We start from the raw sequence: 24,826 nt of genomic DNA, 5'->3' as shown, positions 1-24,826 counted from the left end.
TGAGCCTCACACAGACAGACTGAGATGATGCCTGAGCCTCACACAGACAGACTGAGATGATGCCTGAGCCTCACACAGACAGACCAAGATGATGCCTGAGTCTCACGCAGACAGACCGAGATGATGCCTGAGCCTCAGGCAGACAGACCGAGATGATGCCTGGACCTCAGGCAGACAGACCGAGATGATGCCTGGACCTCAGGCAGACAGACCGAGATGATGCCTGGACCTCAGGCAGACAGACCGAGATGATGCCTGAGCCTCACACAGACAGACCAAGATGATGCCTGAGCCTCACACAGACAGACTGAGATGATGCCTGAGCCTCACACAGACAGACCAAGATGATGCCTGAGCCTCACACAGACAGACCAAGATGATGCCTGAGCCTCATACAGACAGACCAAGATGATGCCTGAGCCTCACACAGACAGACAGACCAAGATGATGCCTGAGCCTCACACAGACAGACAGACCAAGATGATGCCTGAGCCTCACACAGACAGACAGACCAAGATGATGCCTGAGCCTCACACAGACAGACAGACCAAGATGATGCCTGAGTCTCCCACAGACAGACCAAGATGATGCCTGAGTCTCACACAGACAGACCAAGATGATGCCTGAGTCTCACACAGACAGACCAAGATGATGCCTGAGCCTCACACAGACAGACCAAGATGATGCCTGAGCCTCACACAGACAGACCAAGATGATGCCTGAGCCTCACACAGAGAGACAGACCAAGATGATGCCTGAGTCTCACACAGATAGACCAAGATGATGCCTGAGTCTCACACAGATAGACCAAGATGATGCCTGGGCCTCACACAGACAGACCAAGATGATAGTATTATAATAGTATAATGTCTCAAGCATATGGAAAAATATTGGAAAATACAATGAAAAATGCTACTTGCTAACTTGAACATGTGAATAATGAATTGCATACCTTCCATGAATATTAGGAAAAAGGAGATATTTAGTAATCGCATTGATCAAGGTCACTGAGCCCCAAAACCTTGTCAAGGTATATCCAGATGATGCCTGGGCCTCAGACAGACAGACCAAGATGATGCCTGGGCCTCCCCATCTGTAATGTCTAAGTCCATGCCCTGCTGCATAATCTATGACATCACTTTCGGGGCCGGGGCTGGTCTCTGCTTTTATATAGCGTACAGAGGGACCAGTAGAGACTTAGTTAAAGTAAATCATAAAAGCAATCAGAGTACGACATTTAGGATTAGATCAATATTAGTGTCAGACCATCCCTTTAAGCTCGACATTCACTTCAGACAGTTGGTGTTCAAATTCTTAACCCATAAACCTATATTGTAGTATCAGATCAACAAGCATTTATACTGCCATACATATAGGGTACAAGATGTCGCTATGTACATCTGGCAGTAACATGAGATCGGAGTGTTATAATACAACCTGCCAGTTCCTTGTTTTGCCGTCACGCAGCCCTTTTACTGCCATGAACATTTTGTAAACTTGGCACTATTATACCTTTAATTTGTGTTAATTATTAAGTGTTTAGTGTGCAGTATAGCTCAGCAATATGAATAGAAAGCTTACCTCAGTCTTTCCTTGGTTTCTGCAGAGAAAAAAAAAAAAATACTTTAAAACATTACCTAAATCTTTTAATTCTAAAAATTACACAGCGGGAAAGTCATTTTTGTAACCAATGGCAATTTATCAGAATAAAGATATGTTCAGCTTAGAAAAAAAGACGTCTCAGAGGAGATCTCATTTATATGTATAAATACATGTGTGGTCAATATAAAAAGGACTGGCACATGACTTATTTCTTCCACAGACAATACTAAGGACCAGGGGGCACTCACTGCGAGTGGAAGAAAAGCGATTCCGGCAGCTAAATAGGAAAGGGTTCTTTACAGTTAGAGCAGTCAGACTGTGGAATGTCCTACCACAAGAGATAGTAATGGCAGATACTATAACAGCTTTTAAAAAAGGGCTGGATGATTTCCTCAGTACACAAAACATTGTTGGTTACAAATGACTTAGTGACCAAATGTAGAACTGGTGGAGGAAGGTTGAACTAGATGGACCTAGGTCTTTTTTCAACCTATGTAACTATATAAAGCTAACATTTTGTAAAAAAGCTATGAGCCAATTTTGTATCAAAGTTGCTTTAAAACTTTGGCTCATGATATCGGTCTACACCCGCACACATCATCCATGAGCAGCTAAAAGCTGTTGTGGGAGCTGTCCGAGCACAGACATGCTGTAAAATAATAAAAGTATATTCACCTCACCGCTTCAGTGTTGCTTCTGGTGCAATACTTTTCAGTGTCATCTGTATCCCACCAGCTGAGTCCAGATGGACATGTGGTGACCCCTGCAACCCATCACCGGCCACATTGGTTGCTACAATGTCAACGCTAAAGCCAATGATTTGCCGCAGTGGTCACATATCGGTCTGGACTGAGCGAGAAATACAGATATCAGTGAGGATCAAAAACATGTCTACGCAGATCTCCTGTCACGCACGCAGTAGGAGATGTCCGTATGTAACGCGTGATACATGCGTTCACACCGACGGGCGTCTGACGCACTACGAAAACACAACCAAAAAAAAGGGGGGGGGGGGGACACGATACAACGGAGGTCCCTGCCGATAGGAATGTTACGGACAAGATTATGAACGATTATGAGTATTAAGAGTTATATGAAGATATCCATAATCCAGGATTTAAGATAGTGCTTGAACTGTGTACCACACCTATATTTGCATTCAGACATCATAAGATTCATCAGACAGACTGGACTTTCATGTGACAAGTGAATCATGCTGACATAGCTTAATATGACTGAGGAAATACATTGATATACAGTATACTGTATATCACAGAATAAGCTATTTTACGGGTTGCCCAATAGGAGACGTGTTACGTATTATTGGCTCCTAGACAACTGATTTCTTTTAAATATACGTCAACTTCCGTAATTAAACCAGTCATATTTTCTATGCAGATCCGTGTACCTTTCTCTGGTCTGTATGGAAGAATAGTATGCATGCTACTAACAAATGACTCATGATTTTGACGTAGACGGTGTTAAGGTAGGTAGATGCATCATTTCGATTGCATCACTGTAAATTTATGGCCCCCTTAACAGGGGGAGGGGTGAGAGGGCACCTCATGAACTCACTTCAAGCTGACTCCTGAGCTCCCCAGTGTCCCTATACAGGTTCTTTCAACCTGTCAGCGAGGAAGATACCTTGGACCCTCAGCTGGCCCTAAACTCACCCTGCCTAGTGTGAAAGCGAACGAGTACACTAGACTCGCCACTACACTAATAAACATGGAGGGAAAGGAGAGAGAGACGGGGGAATAAACAGAAGGATTAGAGTGGAGTATTGAAATATTCGTATTTGTTATACTCCTAACTAGTATTGTGTAATACTCACGTACACATTCCGAACAGCGAATACAATGCAAGTCAGTGGGAAATGTGAGCAATTTTCTGCTGGACTCCAGCAGAAAGTGGGAAATGTCAGTAACTTTCTGCTGGAGTCCAGCAGAAAGTTACTGACATTTCCCAATCAGCAGAAAATTACTTGCATATCCCATTGACTTGCATTGTACTCGCTATTTGGAACTATATATGTATTACAAAGTACTCGTTACGAGTATCGCTCTCAGCTTCACAGCTAATGATACTTCACAGCAGCAGACAGACTCTAAAATAGCAGATGGATGGGCATAGGACAATTCCTCAACAGCTCCTTCCACCAGGCCGGCCAGAGTAAAAAGAATTCTAACAGCAGCAAGGACTGCTGGGAAAGCTCCAGTATTTAACATAAAAGGGCATGGGTTCAAAGTAGCTACAGCTGACCTGCACTGCTATGAGATGCTGGCAACAAAAAAATAGAAATTCACTCCTGAGACGCCAAAAGGAAAGTAAACAGTTTAAATGAGGAATCTAGATGGAGATGGGAGGCTCTAGCCCCAAGGCTTTCACTTGTCTCAAAATAGCAGGGAGACAACCGTGACATTTCCATTCTGTCAATATCTCCAAAACAAAACTAAAAAAAGTTTAAAATAAGCAATAAATTTCGTTCAACTTGACAATTGTGTCCCACTTGTTGTTGATTCTTCACCATAACATTAAAATTTTTATCTTTATGTTTGAAGCCTGAAATGTGGGAAAAGGTTGAAAAATTCAAGGGGGCTGAATACTTTTGCAAGGCACTGTATGTTCCCCAGAATAACACACAGTGGATGCAAAATGTTCACCCCCTGTTAAAATACCAACTTTCTGTCATGTTACAAAAAAAAAATAAATCATACCATGAAGAATCATTTCAAAACTTTTCCACCATTATTGTCACACAAAATCTCTACAAGTCCATTGATAAAAACTGAAATCACTTGTGGAAAACAAATAAAATAAAATAATATGGTTGCACGGTGTCAGCATAGTGTGACCAGATTCTCTCAGATCAGATGACACTTTGAGAAGAAGACGGAGAACAAAAATTCTTCATCTTCTCCATTCTTAGGGGTACTTTACACGTTGCGACATCGCTAGCATCGGCTAACGATGTCCAGCGCGATAGTACCCGTCCCCGTCGCACATGCGATATCTGGTGCTCGCTGCCGTAGCAAACGTTACCGCTACGGCAGCATCACACGCACATACCTTGTCGGCGACGTCGCGGTGACCACCGAACAATCCCTCCAAGAGGGAGGTGCGGCGTCACCGCAACGTCACTAAGCGGCCGGCAAATAGAAGCGGAGGGGCGGAGAAGAGCGGGACGTAACATCCCGCCCACCTCCTTCCTTCTGCATTGACGGTGGACGCAGGTAAGGAGATGTTTGTCGTTCCTGCGGCTTCACACACAGCAATGTGTGACGAGACAGGAGCGACAAACATCGTACCTGCAGCTGGAGCGACATTATGAAAATGAACGACCTGACACAGATCAGCGATTTTTGACTGTTTTGCGATCGTTCATCGTCGCTCCTAGGATTTACACATTGCGATGTCGCTACCGGCGCCGGATGTGCGTCACAACAACCGTGACCCCGACGATATAGCGGTGCGATGTCGCAACGTGTAAAGTACCCCTTAGAGTCCACAAAAAACAGATTGCACTCAGATGTCATCCAAATGCAGTCCAATGATTTTCAAAGACTCTTTGCATTGACAAGTGCGAGCTACTGGCGGAGGAAAAAAAAAAAAATCTGACATGTCAGCAGCCACATAGAACAATATTGGTCCGACTGTGATTCGATGTTTTGTTCGATCGCACTAAGACCAAAAATACAACTGTCTGCCCCTGCCCTTAAACTCCTATTAAAAATAGCAGTTAGTACACAGCTGTTATCATTTAAAAAGATTCTGATTAACCCCTTACAAAGTTCAGCTATTCTAGTAGGATTTTTCTAACATTTTCTTAGTTGTGTTTTACTGCAAAAGCAATGGTCCATAAACAGCTTACAACAAAGCAAAGGGATATCATTGTTTAAAGTTATTTGAGGAGAAAAAAGGTACATGTTTTTGGCCATAGTTCCAAAAAGGTATGTTTGGCACAAAGCAGAAAAAACAATTCATCTGGCAGAAAAAAACAAAAAAACAACATAGCTGCTTCCTTAAAGGGGTTGTCCACTACGTTGACAGTGATGCACTATCCTTAGGATAGGTCATCACTGATCGACTGGGGTCCAACACAACGCACCCCAACCAATCAGCGGTTCTCGGTCCCAGCGGCAGAAGACAGCCAGAAATGCTCAGTTCCGTCGCTTTTTCGCCTACTGATAACTGCCACGGCCTGGTACTGCACATCTGCCTTCCATTCTAATCAATAGGAGGTGGATGTGCAGTACCGGGCTGTGGCCACTATAAGACGACGGAGCAGCTTTGGAACTGAGCATTTCCGGCCGCCTGCTGCTGCCGTTGAGACCAAGAGCAGCTGATCGGCGGGGGTGCGGCGTATCGGACTCCGGACGAGTCTAAGGATAGACCATCAATATCAAAGTAGTGGACAACCCTGTGATGGTGGAATATGGGGTGTTGTGTATCATGTTGTGTAGGTTCGTATTTTAGACTTGGTTCACTGTCCATTCTGTGCATTCCTTGTGTGTACATTATATTATCTTTAGCTAATAACCCCCTGTAGTGTTTCTGTCCCTAAATCTGGGGGAGGGGGGCCTGGGATCCACCTAAACTCTCTGCTTACCTCAAGAATTGATCAGTCTGTCGTAGAACGTCAAGAGACAAGTAAGGGAATCATGAATGGATAAGAAAGTCGGGTTTAACACTGCGCTAAAACCATGAAGCCAAACGATGTGATGAATTCTTTGCTATATTTTCTTTATTTAGGCCAGGTCTACGCGTTTCAAAGGCATGTCCGCCTTCTTCATCAGGACAAAGGAAAAAACAGCATGATCATGCTGTTTTTTCCTTTGTCCTGATGAAGAAGGCGGACATGCCTTTGAAACGCGTAGACCTGGCCTAAATAAAGAAAATATAGCAAAGAATTCATCACATCGTTTGGCTTCATGGTTTTAGCGCAGTGTTAAACCCGACTTTCTTATCCATTCATGATTCCCTGTTGCATCATCGGGGCTGCTGCTTGACCATTTTCTGCATACATAGGAGTTGTGCCTGTCACAACTTCCATAGGTGAGCACCTGTTTTCATTTTCTAAGCCTGCATTGTTTGCCAGATAAGACCCTATGTGCGCTTTTCTCTCCACAGCATTTTGAAGAGACAAGTAAGAAGATTGATTCTCTGGGAAGGAAAAGCTGAGGCTGCAGCCAGCATCCTAGAGAGACTGTGAGAAACCCCCATTTGCCTGGAAAAGGACTGCTGGAGGAGTGTGACTCATCCCTGGGATATTTATGCCATTACTGGACTATTTTACCCTCTGTATGATGAATTATTTGATGGCCATTCTGTATTGCATGGGATAAATATGCTTTGGATTGTTGATCCATCTCTCGCTCTGTTGATTGTGCGATATCGGAGAAGGACCCAGTCACAAACCCCTTTAAGGGATTTATTTATTAATATTTTATTTTTCACAAAATAATTAAGTTGAAAATCTTTTATTTAGAAAAGCAAAACTGTGACTCTTTAGTGCACCTACGCTAACAGCCAATTTATTGCTTACTTGAGGCTAAGGAAATATTTTTTTTACACTAACTAAACTGATTTATTGTCAGAAAGTGGCAGAAGTAACAAAATCATACATCTTTACCGAGTACTGATTTAGGGTCAACGCTTGACGTCACCACAGACCATCAACCACTAAAATATTGGCTTACTTGACAATTCGCAGTTTTCCAACTTCTCCCCTTCCGGAGGCTTTCGCCCACTGCTGAGCCAAGTACTTTGGAAGCTGCAAAAAGAACAAGTATCCATTAAATCTCAGCACTTCACATAACTATAATGATGATATAAATCACACTTCCGTAAATAACACATCTCTCCGTCGACGTAAACAAATCTGATGGCGCTGATTAGCAATGCAGATGCCCCAAGTGTCTGTTCTCCCAAAATGTAAACAGGCTAAAAATATTCGATTTAGTCTGTGGGGATCGGCCTCGCTCAGCTGATAGATGTCTATTGTATTTGAATATCAAAAGAAACATTTGCAGGAGAAATGGGAAAACATCAAAGCATGTGAGTGTTTATCTGCTCAATGCCAGCGTTCAATCTCTGACGAGTGCCAAGCGGAATTTCAGTGTTTTGCACCATCAAACGTACATGGCAGCGACTGCCGGTCAGCCAAATGGAGACAAATTTATATTTTGTTCCCTAAACATCTCTTTGAAATATAAGACTATTCTGAAGATCGGTGATTGCTCTCTGCTTTTCCATACAGCAGTATATTGGCCAGGCATAGTGTATTAAATAGTCACTACTTTCAGACGACACACTCTCATTTATTAGATTATGTACTTAAAAATCACTTACATTTATTAACTTGGCCTCAAAAATAAAAAAAAATCCCAAAATGCTGGTCACTAGGTGCCCCCCTGTTCTGAAACTTGATGGCCACGGCCAGTTGTCGAATGTAATCTGTCTCCAGAAGCACAGACACCAGACACTAGAGATGAGTTAGCCCGAACTGTAAAGGTCGGGGTTCATACCGAACTGCGGGTTTCCGGGGCTCGCTAACCACTCGAACAAACTTTGGGGTGCTCGGATACGCTCTGTGCTCGACCCAGTAAGAGCCGCTTGCAGTCTCTGAATGATTCTCACTAGAGGTTAAAACAGGGGTGGGGAACCTCCGACCCGCGGGCAGATTCCCAGGGGCTGCAGTGCTGGGTCCGCCGCTGCGGTCTTGTAGGTTGCCAGCCCTTTAAATCACCACATGCGCCGCTGTCCAGTGTCAGCGTGCTCAGTGGTGTGTGTGTGTGCCTGCCCCTCTGAGAAAAGTGCCGACTCCCCCTCCACGTGATGTAGGTGCAGAGAGTGCTGCCTCCTCCCCCTGTACGGGATCTAGGTACGGATAGTGCCGCTCCTCTTGTACGGCACTATAGCTGTGTGGCTGGCGCCTGCACTCCCATCGCTGTGTGTCCGGCACTTGCCCTGTGTGCCTGTATAGTGCTTTGGGGCCTTCCAGTTCTGTGTACCACCCCCCACCCCCCAGGATTGTGTGCAACACTCAGTGCTGTGTCCCCCCAGTGATGTCAGGGCTCTGTAAGTGCTGTGTGCCGCCCACCCCGTGCTGTGTGCCCTCCCAATGCGGTGTATCGCCCCAAGTGTTGCGTGCCCACAGACCCTCTTGTAATGTGCGTGCCCACAGACCCTCTTGTAATGTGCGTGCCCACAGACCCTCTTGTAATGTGCGTGCCCACAGACCCTCTTGTAATGTGCGTGCCCACAGACCCTCTTGTAATGTGCGTGCCCACAGACCCTCTTGTAATGTGCGTGCCCACAGACCCTCTTATAATGTGCGTGCCCACAGACCCTCTTGTAATGTGCGTGCCCCCCTCAGTGATGTCTCTGCCCCAGCCCCTCTTGTGATGTCTCCCTCCCCTCAGTGATGTCTCTGACCCCAGTCCCTCTTGTGATGTCTCCCTCCCCTCAGTGATGTCTCTGACCCCAGTCCCTCTTGTGATGTCTCCCTCCCCCCAGTGATGTATCTGCCCCCAGCCCCTCTTGCGTTGTGTACGTCCCCCCCAGCCCATCTTGCGTTGTGTACGCCCCCCCAGCCACTCTTGCGTTGTGTACGCCCCCCCAGCCACTCTTGCGTTGCGTACGCCCCCCCCAGCCACTCTTGCGTTGCGTACGCCCCCCCCAGCCACTCTTGCGTTGCGTACGCCCCCCCCAGCCCCTCTTGCGTTGTGTACGCCCCCCCAGCCCCTCTTGCGTTGTGTACGCCCCCCCCAGCCCCTCTTGCGTTGTGTACGCCCCCCCAGCCCCTCTTGCGTTGTGTACGCCCCCCCAGCCCCTCTTGCGTTGTGTACGCCCCCCCCCAGCCCCTCTTGCGTTGTGTACGCCCCCCCAGCCCCTCTTGCGTTGTGTACGCCCCCCCCAGCCCCTCTTGCGTTGTGTACGCCCCCCCAGCCCCTCTTGCATTGTGTACGCCCCCCCCGCCCCTCTTGCATTGTGTACGCCCCCCCAGCCCCTCTTGCATTGTGTACGCCCCCCCAGCCCCTCTTGCATTGTGTACGCCCCCCCAGCCCCTCTTGCGTTGTGTACGCCTCCAGCGTCTACTGTGATGTGTATGCCCCCCCAGACCCTCTTGCGTTGTCTACACCCCCTAGACCCTCTTGCGTTGTGTACGCCCCCCCAGACCCTCTTGCGTTGTGTACGCCCCCCCAGACCCTCTTGCGTTGTGTACGCCCCCCCCAGACCCTCTTGCGTTGTGTACGCCCCCCCAGACCCTCTTGCGTTGTGTACGCCCCCCCCAGACCCTCTTGGGTTGTGTACGCCCCCCCCAGACCCTCTTGGGTTGTGTACGCCCCCCCAGACCCTCTTGGGTTGTGTACGCCTCCAGCGTCTCCTGTGACTTATACATCACATTGGAGATGCTGGGGTAATATACATCACTTGACGTGCTGGGGGTATACACATCACAGGAGACACTGAGGACATACAGAACACAGGAGGGGCTGGGGGCATTTACATCACAGGGAGCATATATATGTCCCCAGCCCCTCTTGTGATGTATGTGCCTCCAGTGATGTATATACAGCAGTACCAGCGACTCCTATCTGATGTGTATACGTCAGTCCCGGCGTCTCCAATGTGATGTATATGCCCCCAGCCCCTCCAGTGATGTATGTGCCGCCAGCATCTCCTGTGATGTATATACAAAGAGTTGACTGTGCTCCAGACCGAGACAAAACTGGAAAAGCAGCTGTCAGAAGCAACACGATTAGGATCATCAAACATCACAGCCGCACCAAAGAGAAGCCGCTCCGTACACCACAGCAGGGGTGAGTTAATTAATTGTTTGACCAAATATAGCAGGGTTATTTTCACATTGATGATTTGGAGCGGCCCCCGAAGGTTGGTAGCAATTGCCAAATGGCCCCCGGCAGTAAAAAGGTTCCCCACCTCTGGGTAAAAACATTTTCGGATGCTGTGTGTCAAAAACAAGAACACCAGTCCCCCCCCAAAAATGCTGTTTTTGGCTGGTTGTATGTGGGCTGAACTGCCTAATCATTGACTTCCGTTTTTCTCATTATTTGAATCAAGCCCATAAGCGCAGCTCCCCATTGACTTATATGTGGTTCAAGAACAAGTTCACTTTAACTCTGGGCTCCGAAAAGAACTTTAAAGTTTAGACGAGCCCAGCAAAGCAGAACATCCATTAACAATGATGGTTTACAGAAGTGGGGGTGTATGTGTCTCTCTACAGTCTGTCAAACTTTACACTGTCTTAACAGTGAAATGGGCTTTCATTCAGGGCAGGCAAGCAATTGGACAAGATCAGGAGCAACGTGGAGAAAAGTCAGAAAATAGCACCTACTGTACTAGCAAAATAGCAAGAATGGATAAAAATTTACAAAGCTTAAAGGGACTCTGTCACTAGGTTTTTGCTCCCTCATCTGAGAGCAGCATAATAGAGAGACAGAGACCCTGATTCCAGCGATGTGTCACTTACTGAGCTGTTTGCTGTCATTTTGATAAAATCAATGTTTTTTCTGCTGCAGACCTAGCAGTTAGGCTGGGGCCACACGAAGATTACTGCAACCCCCTCGCATGACACTCGGCTCACACTGGCAACACAGCAGAGCCGAGTGTCATGCGAGTGTGCCTGCGACTGAGGTCCGACCATGCGAGCGGAGCTCAGCTGCAGGGGGCGAGTCAGCACGGAGGAGGGGAGGGCCGGCCCTGAGGAGGGGCGGACTGGCGCTGCAGAGGGTCAGGCCGGCACGGAGGAGGGGAGGGATTTCTCTCCCTGTCTCCTCCGTAGCCGGCTATTGCGATTCTCGCTCTGCACGCACGGTACACCGGTGCACCGCGCGTGCAGTGCGATTTTTCTCTCGCCCCATTCACTTGAATGGGTGCGAGAGAAAAGTGTCTCGCACTACAATCGCAGCATGCTGCGATTGTTTTCTCGGTCCGATTAGGGCTGAGAAAATATTCGCTCGTGCGCTGACATACAGGCTAGAATTGGTCCGAGCAGGGCTGGCGTCAGCTCCCAGCACACCCGGGCAGATGCTGGGGCCTTGGAGAGCTGGGGGGTCCACTCAGCCTCGTCACTTCAGCTGCCCCCGGGCCCTGCCCACTCTCCTTCAGTTCTGCTGCCCCCGGGCCGAGTTCCAAGGACCGCAGTCCTCAGCAGGAAACTGTGGCTGCCGTCCCTTAGCTAGTTTCACACTTGCGTTGCAAAAAGTGTAATAATAAAGGCCACGGAATCCAGTGAAATAACGCGTTGCGTTAAGTTTTCTTTAGCAGAGAGAGAACCCTCCTCATCACCGCACACATCCCGACATTACTGCACACATCCCGACATCACCGCACACATCTTCACCGCACACACACCGGCACTACCGCACCCATCATCATCACCACACACACACACACACACACACACACACACACACATTACCTCAGTGACGTCCCCGCTGACAGCGCGATTCACTTCAGTTGCTGCGTGGCGCTCACAGGAGTGGCGGTGTTCTACTGCCGCTCCTGTCAGCTTCATGTAGCAGAGCTGGATGCGGGACCTCATGTGGATTACGCCGGACCTGGAGGGGTATTTGGGGATTTTAATAAAGTGGTGAAAGAGGGTGTATTTTTTTGTCTTTTATTCCAAATAAAGGATTTTTTTGGGTGTATGTGTTTATTTACTTTCACTTACAGGTTAATCATAGAAGGTATCTCGGGGAGACGCCTGCCATGATTAACCTCGGACTTAGTGGCAGCTATGGGCTGCTGCCATTAACTCCTTATTACCTCAATTGCCACCGCACCAGGGCAATTCGGGATGAGCCGGGTTGAGCCCCGGGACTGTCGCATCTAATGGATGCGGCAATTCCGGGCGGCTGCTGGCTGATATTTTTAGGCTGGGGGGCTCCCCATAACGTGGGGCTCCCCATCCTAAGAATACCAGCCTTCAGCCGTGTGGCTTTACCTTGGCTGGTATCAAAATTGGTGGGGACCGCACGCCGTTTTTTTTTAATTATTTATTTATTTATTGTACTGCATGATATAGAATCACCCACCGGCGGCTGTGATTGGTTGCAGTGAGACAACTGTAACTCAGTGTGGGGTCGGGTCTGACTGCAACCAATCATAGGCGCCGGTGGGCGGGGGAAGCAGTAAATACGAGATTGAATAATGAGCGGCCGGCTTTTTCAAAAGAGGAAAAACCGCCGGAGCAGTGTGTGTGTGTCTCTGTATGCATGCAGCAGAGCAGTGTGTGTGTGTCTCTGCATGCAGCAGAGCAGTGTGTGTGTGTCTCTGCATGCAGCAGAGCAGTGTGTGTGTGTCTCTGCATGCAGCAGAGCAGTGTGTGTGTGTCTCTGCATGCAGCAGAGCAGTGTGTGTGTGTCTCTGCATGCAGCAGAGCAGTGTGTGTGTGTCTCTGCATGCAGCAGAGCAGTGTGTGTGTGTCTCTGCATGCAGCAGAGCAGTGTGTGTGTGTCTCTGCATGCAGCAGAGCAGTGTGTGTGTGTCTCTGCATGCAGCAGAGCAGTGTGTGTGTGTCTCTGCATGCAGCAGAGCAGTGTGTGTGTGTCTCTGCATGCAGCAGAGCAGTGTGTGTGTGTCTCTGCATGCAGCAGAGCAGTGTGTGTGTGTCTCTGCATGCAGCAGAGCAGTGTGTGTGTGTCTCTGCATGCAGCAGAGCAGTGTGTGTGTGTCTCTGCATGCAGCAGAGCAGTGTGTGTGTGTCTCTGCATGCAGCAGAGCAGTGTGTGTGTGTCTCTGCATGCAGCAGAGCAGTGTGTGTGTGTCTCTGCATGCAGCAGAGCAGTGTGTGTGTGTCTCTGCATGCAGCAGAGCAGTGTGTGTGTGTCTCTGCATGCAGCAGAGCAGTGTGTGTGTGTCTCTGCATGCAGCAGAGCAGTGTGTGTGTGTCTCTGCATGCAGCAGAGCAGTGTGTGTGTGTCTCTGCATGCAGCAGAGCAGTGTGTGTGTGTCTCTGCATGCAGCAGAGCAGTGTGTGTGTGTCTCTGCATGCAGCAGAGCAGTGTGTGTGTGTCTCTGCATGCAGCAGAGCAGTGTGTGTGTGTCTCTGCATGCAGCAGAGCAGTGTGTGTGTGTCTCTGCATGCAGCAGAGCAGTGTGTGTGTGTCTCTGCATGCAGCAGAGCAGTGTGTGTGTGTCTCTGCATGCAGCAGAGCAGTGTGTGTGTGTCTCTGCATGCAGCAGAGCAGTGTGTGTGTGTCTCTGCATGCAGCAGAGCAGTGTGTGTGTGTCTCTGCATGCAGCAGAGCAGTGTGTGTGTGTCTCTGCATGCAGCAGAGCAGTGTGTGTGTGTCTCTGCATGCAGCAGAGCAGTGTGTGTGTGTCTCTGCATGCAGCAGAGCAGTGTGTGTGTGTCTCTGCATGCAGCAGAGCAGTGTGTGTGTGTCTCTGTATGCAGCAGAGCAGTGTGTGTGTGTCTCTGTATGCAGCAGAGCAGTGTGTGTGTGTCTCTGTATGCAGCAGAGCAGTGTGTGTGTGTCTCTGTATGCAGCAGAGCAGTGTGTGTGTGTCTCTGTATGCAGCAGAGCAGTGTGTGTGTGTCTCTGTATGCAGCAGAGCAGTGTGTGTGTGTCTCTGTATGCAGCAGAGCAGTGTGTGTGTGTCTCTGTATGCAGCAGAGCAGTGTGTGTGTGTCTCTGTATGCAGCAGAGCAGTGTGTGTGTGTCTCTGTATGCAGCAGAGCAGTGTGTGTGTGTCTCTGTATGCAGCAGAGCAGTGTGTGTGTGTCTCTGTATGCAGCAGAGCAGTGTGTGCGTGTCTCTGTATGCAGCAGAGCAGTGTGTGCGTGTCTCTGTATGCAGCAGAGCAGTGTGTGCGTGTCTCTGTATGCAGCAGAGCAGTGTGTGCGTGTCTCTGTATGCAGCAGAGCAGTGTGTGCGTCTCTGTATGCAGCAGAGCAGTGTGTGCGTCTCTGTATGCAGCAGAGCAGTGTGTGCGTCTCTGTATGCAGCAGAGCAGTGTGTGCGTCTCTGTATGCAGCAGAGCAGTGTGTGCGTCTCTGTATGCAGCAGAGCAGTGTGTGCGTCTCTGTATGCAGCAGAGCAGTGTGTGCGTCTCTGTATGCAGCAGAGCAGTGTGTGCGTCTCTGTATGCAGCAGAGCAGTGTGTGCGTCTCTGTATGCAGCAGAGCAGTGTGTGCGTCTCTGTATGCAGCAGAGCAGTGTGTGCGTCTCTGTATGCAGCAGAGCAGTGTGTGCGTCTCTGTATGCAGCAGAGCAGTGTGTGCGTCTCTGTATGCAGCAGAGCAGTGTGTGCGTCTCTGTATGCAGCAGAGCAGTGTGTGCGTCTCTGTATGCAGCAGAGCAGTGTGTGCGTCTCTGTATGCAGCAGAGCAGTGTGTGCGTCTCTGTATGCAGCAGAGCAGTGTGTGCGTCTCTGTATGCAGCAGAGCAGTGTGTGCGTCTCTGTATGCAGCAGAGCAGTGTGTGCGTCTCTGTATGCAGCAGAGCAGTGTGTGCGTCTCTGTATGCAGCAGAGCAGTGTGTGCGTCTCTGTATGCAGCAGAGCAGTGTGTGCGTCTCTGTATGCAGCAGAGCAGTGTGTGCGTCTCTGTATGCAGCAGAGCAGTGTGTGCGTCTCTGTATGCAGCAGAGCAGTGTGTGCGTCTCTGTATGCAGCAGAGCAGTGTGTGCGTCTCTGTATGCAGCAGAGCAGTGTGTGCGTCTCTGTATGCAGCAGAGCAGTGTGTGCGTCTCTGTATGCAGCAGAGCAGTGTGTGCGTCTCTGTATGCAGCAGAGCAGTGTGTGCGTCTCTGTATGCAGCAGAGCAGTGTGTGCGTCTCTGTATGCAGCAGAGCAGTGTGTGCGTCTCTGTATGCAGCAGAGCAGTGTGTGCGTCTCTGTATGCAGCAGAGCAGTGTGTGCGTCTCTGTATGCAGCAGAGCAGTGTGTGCGTCTCTGTATGCAGCAGAGCAGTGTGTGCGTCTCTGTATGCAGCAGAGCAGTGTGTGCGTCTCTGTATGCAGCAGAGCAGTGTGTGCGTCTCTGTATGCAGCAGAGCAGTGTGTGCGTCTCTGTATGCAGCAGAGCAGTGTGTGCGTCTCTGTATGCAGCAGAGCAGTGTGTGCGTCTCTGTATGCAGCAGAGCAGTGTGTGCGTCTCTGTATGCAGCAGAGCAGTGTGTGTGTCTCTGTATGCAGCAGAGCAGTGTGTGTGTCTCTGTATGCAGCAGAGCAGTGTGTGTGTCTCTGTATGCAGCAGAGCAGTGTGTGTGTCTCTGTATGCAGCAGAGCAGTGTGTGTGTCTCTGTATGCAGCAGAGCAGTGTGTGTGTCTCTGGATGCAGCAGAGCAGTGTGTGTGTCTCTGTATGCAGCAGAGCAGTGTGTGTGTCTCTGTATGCAGGCATGTATGTGTAGTATCTATGTATGTCAGTGTATATGACTGTATAGACTTGTCTGATTATATGTATTTTGTGAGTTTGTCTTTAAATATGTATATGTATCTGTGTATGTGTGTCTGCATGTTTATGGGGCCCACTGGGACTCTTCCGCCCGGGGCCCACAAAAACCTGGAGCCAGCCCTGGGTCCGAGTGGAATGCGATGTTTTATCGCACTCCACTCACACCGATTTTCTTGCCGTGTTGCTTAGGCCTTATACAGAGCTCATGAATATGCTGGACTACCTGGCAGCACGCCAAATAGTATTCTAATGATAATCTACTGCTGATTAAACAGTGATTTTATCAAACCTACACTAAACAGCCCAGTAAGTGACATCACTGCTCTCAGATTGAATGGCAAAAACCTGGTGACAGATTCTATTAAGGCTCATTTAGAAGTCTATGAAACTCTACCTGAGCACAAACCGCTATGTACGGACTGACCACCAGTCCCCAAAACCCAAACCCTCATTGGCATATATAAGACTTGAACTCATGTTGGGAGACCTGCAGACAGTCGAAGTTTCACACACATAAATCCTTAAAAAGGGTATTCTGAGCTCCAAGATCCTATCCCAATATGTAACGTGTAATAATTTTAGCACAGCATTACAGGAGTTTCAGTATCCATGGTTTTGGCAACTGATATAGTTCACTGAGGTCCCCTGTGGTCAGGTTACCTGCGGTCACAGGTGGAGGACCGTGGGAACCTCCAGCTGTGGCAACAGCTAACCTGAGTGATGTCACCGCCGATCACGGCTCAGGCTCTGCCTGAATTTACAGCGTGCGGTGATGTGCCATGTGATTCAGTTGTAGCAGAGCTCATGTGAATTACGTCAGACCTACAGGGGTATTTTGAGGGTTAATAAAGTGGTGTGAGAGTGTGGCTCTTTTGTGTTTATTTCAAATAAAGGATTTTTTGGTTATTTGTGTTTATTTCTTTTCACTTACAAATTAGTGATGGGGGTATGATACACACTACTAATCTAGGGCTTACTGTCAGCTGTGAGCTGACATTAACCCCTTATTACCCTGATTGCCACCGCACCAGGGCAATCAGGACCAGCCGGATAAAGTGCTGGGGTTGTCACATCTAATGGCTGCGGCAATCCTGGGCGTCTGCAAACTGATATTTTTAGGCTGGGGGGCCCCATTACCATGGGTCTTTCCAACCTGAGAATACCAATTCCCAGCTGGCTGTCTTTACCTCACCTGGGTATCAAAATTGGGGGGACCGCACACAGGTTTGTTTTTTTTTTAATTATTTATTAAAATAATAAAAAAAAAAAAAAAGCCACATCCGGTTCCTTCTATTTTGATACACAGCCAAGATAAGCGCACAGCTGGGACTGCAGCCTGTTGAAATGGACTCTATCTGTGCTGGGTATCATATTATAGGGGGACCCCATGTCAATTTATTTTTATTTATTTATTGCAGTGAACATGCATGAACTTAATGAGCAGCTCTGGAAGAGGCACTTGCTCCTACCCCTTTGGGCAGAGAAAAAAAATGTAGTGCTTATAAAGAAAGAAAAAAAGGAAAGGAAAAATTATTTGAATTTCCCATTGATATCACTTATTATAAAAAATAATAAAAAAAAAGATATGAAATGAGTATGTGAAAGAACATAGAAATGAATGGGATGTCTGATCTAGGTGCGGAAGTCTGAAGTCCCTCTATGTGTCCCTCTAAGTGACTGCAGACTTGTGAGTCTTCACATTGCACGCACTGTGAGGATTCGTCAGTGTCACGTAGCTGCGCTATAGAGGCTTTCAGTCAGAACAGACTAGAGGGACACGGCCTCGCTCAATGCAAGTGTTCTGACCCAGGCTGCGCCCAACTAGTCGGAGGCAGCATATCGCATACTTGTGGTTACATGACCACCATTCCCGGCTCTGACACCAGACAGTATGTGATGTGAGGGTTCACAAGTCTGCAGTCACAGAGTGGCACAAACAGTGACTGCAGACTCGTCCTTTTAGAAGGGACAATCCATTTATGCCCAATGTATTTGAATATACGAATTAGAACATTTTTGCCGATCTTTTACAGCTCCATCCTTTAAAGAAGAAGAAGAAAAAATGTGCCTGGTCAGGGATGGGGTAAATGGCCTGGTACTGAACTGGTTAAGAACCTAAATAAGGATAATAGAAGAATCTGCATTCCCTGTAAATGCAGTTGGCAGTCAGGCCTATATGGACGCTTCTGCAGGTAACGAGCGCTGATCAATGATCACACACCAATCTACACGGGACAAACACTTAGAAGTTTGCCCCTGACAGTTTAGAAGTCACCAGCAGCACATTCCCTGTTCAGTAACGGTCAGGCCCCTTTCACACATCTGTTTTTTGGCATCAGTCACAATCTGTCGAAATGTGAAAAAAAACGGATCCAGCGCTGGATCCTTTTTTTTTTCCTCATTGACTTGTATTAGCGATGGATGGCCAAACGTTACATCTGTCGTACGACGGATCTGTCGATAAATGTGACATAGACAACATCCATAAAAACGTTTTTCTGTGCATCAAAAAAACGGATAGCGACGGATCCATCAGGATCCATTGTCATCCGTCAATGGATTTAGTTTTTCTTTATCTCTGAGCATGCCCTGAAGTGTTGTAAATTCACTGTCGTTCGGTTTGTGTCTCTCTCTCCCATAAGAAAATAATGCCACGACAGATCCGTTTTTTTTTAAGGATCCGTCGCATCAGTCACAAAACCGTATTGTGACTGATGCAAAAAACTGATGTGTGAAAGAGGCCTTAGGACATATAAAGAACAGCAGATGGTGATGGAGTGCGCCATGTTTACACAGCCAAAGCCGCTCTGTCACAGACATCACCGGCTGCGGATTTCCTACTGAATGCGCTCAGGAATGCAGCATTACGGGATATCCATAGACGGATCTGTACACACAACATCGGACTGGGGCTCCGGAGGGGGCATTTACCCAATAATGTACAAACATTTACTATGTGTAACCAATCAGGAGGCGGCTCTGATTATTCAGCACTGCTCTGAACAAGAGAGCTGAGCGCTCATTGGCTGTCATGTGCTGCCCAGGCCTCTATGCTGCTCTGTACATTTCCCATTTAGCACATGCGCAGTCCAGCAGCTGAGTGATAACTGATAATCCCAATGCGACCCCGGATATCATAGGGGCACAGACCAGGCTCCGGTTGTGACTCCCGCTCCTATATCCCACTCCTTCAGCTGCAGCAGCCGATGGTCTCTCACCTTAACCAGCCACATGCCGGTATTCTGCTTCGCTCCGCTAAGATCCACTTCTCCTTTATCTGCAGACATGTCGACGTCTCGTTTTCTTGGTATCACTGTGTTATTACCGGCACATGGGGGAAGACTGTAGACAGTGCACAAGACGTACGGAAAGCGAGAAGGGAAAAACCTCCTAGCGCGTTTGTACGGCCTCTAGTGCTCTGCATTGGTATTACCAGAAGCCGGAAGAGCCGTCAGAGAGCGTTCTCCATAACTACATCCGGACTATCCACATCAAGTGTCAGCCACAAGAGGAGAGGCAGAGACCCCAAACAGCAGCACACCTGATTAATAGACAGAGTCCCCTATAACTCAGTGTCTGACAATGCCTTGTATAGAGTGCCCCCATAAACAATGTGAGGCCCGATTTAGAGACAGAGTCCCCCTCTATACAGTGTTCGACTGTCATTAACAGTGAAGAGTGCCCACATAATGTGAGACCCAACTGGGAGAGACATCGGTCTCCTGTAAAGAGTACCATCACTAACAGTATAGAGTGCCCCCATAAATAATGTGGGACCCGATTTAGAGACAGAGTCCCCCTCTAACTCAGTGTTCAACTGTCATTAACAGTGAAGCGTGCCCACAGTACCCTCACTAACAGTATAGAGTGCCCCCTTAAACAAGGTAGGACTCGATTTAGAGAGACAGAGGCCCCCTATAAATCACAGCTAATAGTACCCTCATTAACAGTGTAGAGTGCCCCCATAAACAATGTGAGACCCGATTTAGAGAGACAAAGTTCCCCTATAACTCAGTGTTAGAGTACCCTAATTAACAACATAGAGTGCCCCGATAAACAATGTGAGACCCGACTGAGAGACAGAGGCCCCCTATTAATCACTGTTAGAGTATCATTAATAGTGCAGAGTGCCCCCATAAACAATGTGAAACCTGATTTAGAGACGTGGTGATGCCCTAGATATCATCAGAACTATTGTTTAGCCACACGGCGGCAGGGCTGAGCAGGATGGAGCGCTCTTTGGCTTTTGAACTACAGATTTTGCTAAAACACCTGTGAGAGAATACAAGCCATTTTACATTCTCTAGAAACCATCTTGTCTTATAACTGAATGATGTCATAGGGTTCAGCTTACACTGATGGGTGGGGACGTTTCACATTTCTACACACACCCCTGCGGCTCTTATTGATGCATGGTAATTTCTTTGTTTGAGGTACTATATAAGCTTGTCACATGATGTAATAAAGCAGAAACTCTCAGTAGACCATGCTTGGCTTTGCTGTATTGATTTCTCCAAGCATGTAAAACAAATCTTATTAATTTAGAGTTCTAAGGCCATATAAGCAGAGTATTTCACTCACACACCCCAAAAGTGACCCCAATGTAGAAATTGCACCTTTCAAATAAGTTATCTATGGCTGCAGTAACTAATTTGTAACTTCCATGCCACACACTTTTTGTGTAAATTTCAGTTTAGTACCCATACATTGTGCCTGCATACTTTGTAGTGCCCGCATACATTGTGCCCAACTTCTGCTTCTGGAGACACACACCCCGCAAATTGTTAACTGCGCTCTCCCCTCTACAATAATGCCACAAATGTGGCCTCTTACAGGGGTTTGGGCAGAAGGGGCTCAGAAGGAGGAGAGCATTTACATTTGAGAGGACAGAGATGACTGGATTGTATTTGGGAGGTGGAAGACGTATCACTTTTCCAGAGTCTTTGAGTGAGTGGGGGCTGAGTTTGTGTGTGATATGTTGAGAGTTTTATTGGTAACATTTTGGAGTGCAGAACATTTTTTGATCGATTTCAGTATAAGGCTGGGATCACATTTTTGTGTTCTGCGCTGAGCACTTACACCAGGGTTTCCATGTAAATCCCCCAAAAAATGTGATTCAGCCAAAACCCGAGGCGGAACCACTCACTCTAATGAGGCAGATGCAGACACTTAGGACTCCTTTTGGCAACTGTTTCGCTAGTTAAAAAGCGGCGCTGAGGAATAAGACCCTTCAATGGCTGCCGTTAAAAAGCATATCGGAGGTCGTTAAGGGGTTACCAAAGTACTCTATAGCTCTGTCTTAGGCCTCTGTCACACGTTCGTGCCTCCGGTACGTGTTTGACACTTTTCTCACGTACCGGAGGCACGTACACACATGGACATATGATTTCATAATGGTTTGGACACACGTAAGTATTTTGGAACGGAACGTGTGTCCGTTCCATACTTACGTATGTCCGTGTGTTCCTCACGCCGACATGTCCACGTTTTCTCCGGCAGCACGGGTGTCACACGGCCCGCACCCGTACCACACGGATGTAGTGTGGATGCGGTCCCGTGTGACACGCGCCAGAGAAACACGTGTTATCATTTTAAAATAAAAAAACCACATACCTCCACCAGCCCTGCAGAATCTTCCGCTCCAAACAGTTGCTGCCGGCCGCCGCTCATTATGAGCGTGTAAAGGAGGTGGGCGTGCTGTCATGGGCTCTAATCTCCGCCCCTCCGCTTGGCCGGAAGCAGCATCAGCGGGGAGTGGGTGGGGCTGGAGCCGAAGGTCAGAACCCTGGACAGCAGCATCTACCACGTGAGTATGCAAATTACCGGTTCTCTGTGTGTTATCGCGGATAGCACACGGAGAACACACATGGACCGCACGTACCGGAGACACGTACTTACCACACACAACACGCAGGGAAAATGCGTGTCTCGCGGCACGTGCGTGATTTCCACGTGAGTGTGGCACAGGCCTTAGTGGAAATTGCAAGAGTTCCCTTTTTCTGTGCAGCAGTTGAGGGTTGTGAGATCCCACTTTGCATTCTGAGATGCAACAATCCAAAAGTTCGGGCCCGACTTTGCTAGCAAAGGGTTCAACACCCAGGACCTCCACCAGTCAGCTGTTTGCACCAACTGGATGTAAACATCCCTGCTCTGTCACACTATATAGTCATTTAGTGGCTACTGCCAGGTACTGTAGATTAGCTAATATTCAAATAAGAGGGTTGATCTGCAGTAACTGCCACTAAACAGTGGATAGAGCAGTTGTGTTTGGCCCTACGTACTATTGACATCTGACCTCGACTAGCGCTGAAAAAAAGCTGATTAGTGGCGGAGACACATGCCAAGCCCTACTAATCAATCTGACATTAATTACCCGACCAAAAGATAGGTTATCAATATTTTTGCCCTGGAAAACCCTCTGAAGACACAAATCTTTGTAATATATATATATACACACACACACACACACACACACACATACCCACAAAGAACACAGTGAAAGAGAGCGAACGGGGTGGGAAGGTGTTAGTGTGACGCCCTGGCAAAACCAGGTAGTCACAAATATGCCCCCGCATAACACCATCCCTCACTTAGGTGACACACAGCCGACCTGAAACCCTAGTCACCCCCCTTAGGGAAAGATAGGCACACCAGTGGGTGGGACCAGGCGGTTGGACACGTCCACCCAGGGGTCTAGACAGCCCGGGGCGGGAAAATAAGCAGTGCAGTTTGTAGTTCTAGTTGAGAGGAGTGTGGACTGGAGCTAGGTGTAGCTCCAGCAGAGGAAGTTCAAGTTGAATGGTGCCAGGGTCGGAGCCCTGGTATCTTGGCTAGGTGGCAGATGGTGGTCTCAGTCAGCAGGAGACGGGAAGGCGGCTCGGCAGATCCGAGGTGGACCAGGACAGGGTTGTAGCCCGCCGGTACTGACACGGAGAACTGACCCGGAAACCGTAGCACAGAAGGGGGTACTCGGACCCTGAAGCCAGGACTGAAACCAGCGGCCTAGCTAATTACCGATTGAGGGCAGTATTATAGGTCCTGTCCCACCCAAAGTCCCTAAGAGAAGACAACAGCCCACCGATAGGGATAAAGGCCACCGCCAGGGCCCATAGATCCCACGGGCCAGCGTCTGCGGGCACGGCTCCTCAGGCCACATCCAGCCGGGAGCGGACTCCTGAGTTCCAGACAAGGCAGTCCACCATACACAAAGCAAGTGAAGAGGGAAAAGACAGCGACCACCAGCCCGAGTGGGGGACCTGAATGCAACCGGCCGCAGCGGCCGGCCACCAGCACCTTGGTTTACCAAAAAACTCGTGTGATTCATTTACTGTGAGTAACCAAGCATCCCCCCCCGCACGTCCAGGCGCGCCGGCCCTTGCCATCGTTATACCCTGCACAAAGACCCTGGGCCCCGGGGCAACCATCCCTAGCCACGGAGGGGTTAACATCCAGCTGCCACTACATCTCCCCCGGGTGCCCCACAACAGCAGCGGTGGTGTCCCACCTCACCACACACCATGGGTGGCGTCATGAACTTAATACGGCCTAGCCCGTACATCTACGTCCCCCTTTTTAGTCGGCATGTCCGCGAGACCCCTGGGTCCGGAGACCCTCGAGCCACCCACAGAAGGTCCGGATCCGAGCAGCGGCGGCTGCTAGCACGGGGGCGGCACATTAGACACAGTGCAGGTCATAATTCCTTCTACTCAGAGAGTGGTGTATACAGCCAATGGAAACTTCAAACCAGCTGTGGGTGTCCTACTACTCCATCCCTCTGCGACTTTCGTTGTCTAACATGTTCATGAGATTTAGGTCTAGATCTTGACTGGGCCATTCACACACATGAATATGCTTTAATCTAAACCATTCCATTGGAGCTCTGGCAGTATGTTTAGTGTTGTTGTTCTACTAGAAGGTGAAATTACGCCCCAGTCTCAAATCTTTTGCAGTCCTTGCAGTCTTTGACAGGTGTTACTCCAGAATTGCTCTGCATTTAGCTCCATCCATCTTCCCATCAGCTCTGACCAACTTCCCTGTTTCTTCTGAAGAAAAGCCTACCAACAGAATGATGTTGCCACCATAAAGTTTGATGGCGAGCATGGTGCTTTCAGGGTAATGTGCACTGTTAGTTTTCAGGCAACACATAGCGTTTTTCATTTAGCCCAAAGGGTTTACTTTGGTCTCATCTGACCAGAGCACCTTGGTTTACGTGCTAATTGTGTCCACTACATAACCTGTGGAAAAAGGTGACATATACTGCATCAAAGTGGCCAGGTACACTGAAAACATTAGCACTGAAGGAGTGCCCATAATTCCCAGTCCTCAGATAATGGTGTATACACAGATTACATCAACCCTATATACCATGACTCTGAATGCCACCGCACCAGGCAATCAGAAGAGCTGAGGCGAAGCACCAGAATTGATGCACTACTTCTGGGGCTGCTGTGGGCTGGTATTTTTGGGCTGAGAAGGGCCCCATAACCATAGACTTTCCAAGCCTGAAAATACCAGCTAGCAGCTGTCTGTTTTACCTTGGCTAATTATCAAAAATAAAGGGGACCCCACATCTTTTTTTAAATTATTAATTAGGTTAAACAAGGCTACAAACACCCTTTAGTGCCACATAAAAGGCATTAAAGGGTGCTAGTATACAATATGTATACGGAAAGATATTACTTTGCTTTGGTTAACTTACTGTTTCTTCTGCTTCTTGTTTTTCAGCCAAAATTATTGAGACAAAAACGCATGCTTCAAAAACACATGAATAAAGGCATCAAAACACGCATCTGAGG

General features: G+C 48.3%; 1 protein-coding gene across 1 annotated transcript in view; it reads right to left on the bottom strand.

The window, feature by feature from the left end:
* Positions 1-19,391, bottom strand: part of GTF2F2 (general transcription factor IIF subunit 2) — a 358,278-nt gene extending 338,887 nt beyond the window's left edge. Inside the window, exons 1-3 of the mRNA XM_075334385.1 lie at positions 19,250-19,391; positions 7,302-7,375; positions 1,582-1,600 (exon numbers count right to left, since the gene is read on the bottom strand). Coding sequence (XP_075190500.1) covers positions 1,582-1,600; positions 7,302-7,375; positions 19,250-19,318 — 162 coding nt within the window. The 5' untranslated portion in view covers positions 19,319-19,391. The remainder of the gene's footprint in view (positions 1-1,581; positions 1,601-7,301; positions 7,376-19,249) is intronic.
* Between the last annotated feature and the right edge of the window lie 5,435 nt (positions 19,392-24,826).

The sequence above is a fragment of the Anomaloglossus baeobatrachus genome, chromosome 2, assembly GCF_048569485.1.
Source record: "Anomaloglossus baeobatrachus isolate aAnoBae1 chromosome 2, aAnoBae1.hap1, whole genome shotgun sequence".
Lineage (NCBI taxonomy): Eukaryota > Metazoa > Chordata > Amphibia > Anura > Aromobatidae > Anomaloglossus > Anomaloglossus baeobatrachus.
The sequence above is the reverse complement of the archived record's forward strand: the minus strand, read 5'-3'. Positions and strand labels throughout refer to the sequence as shown.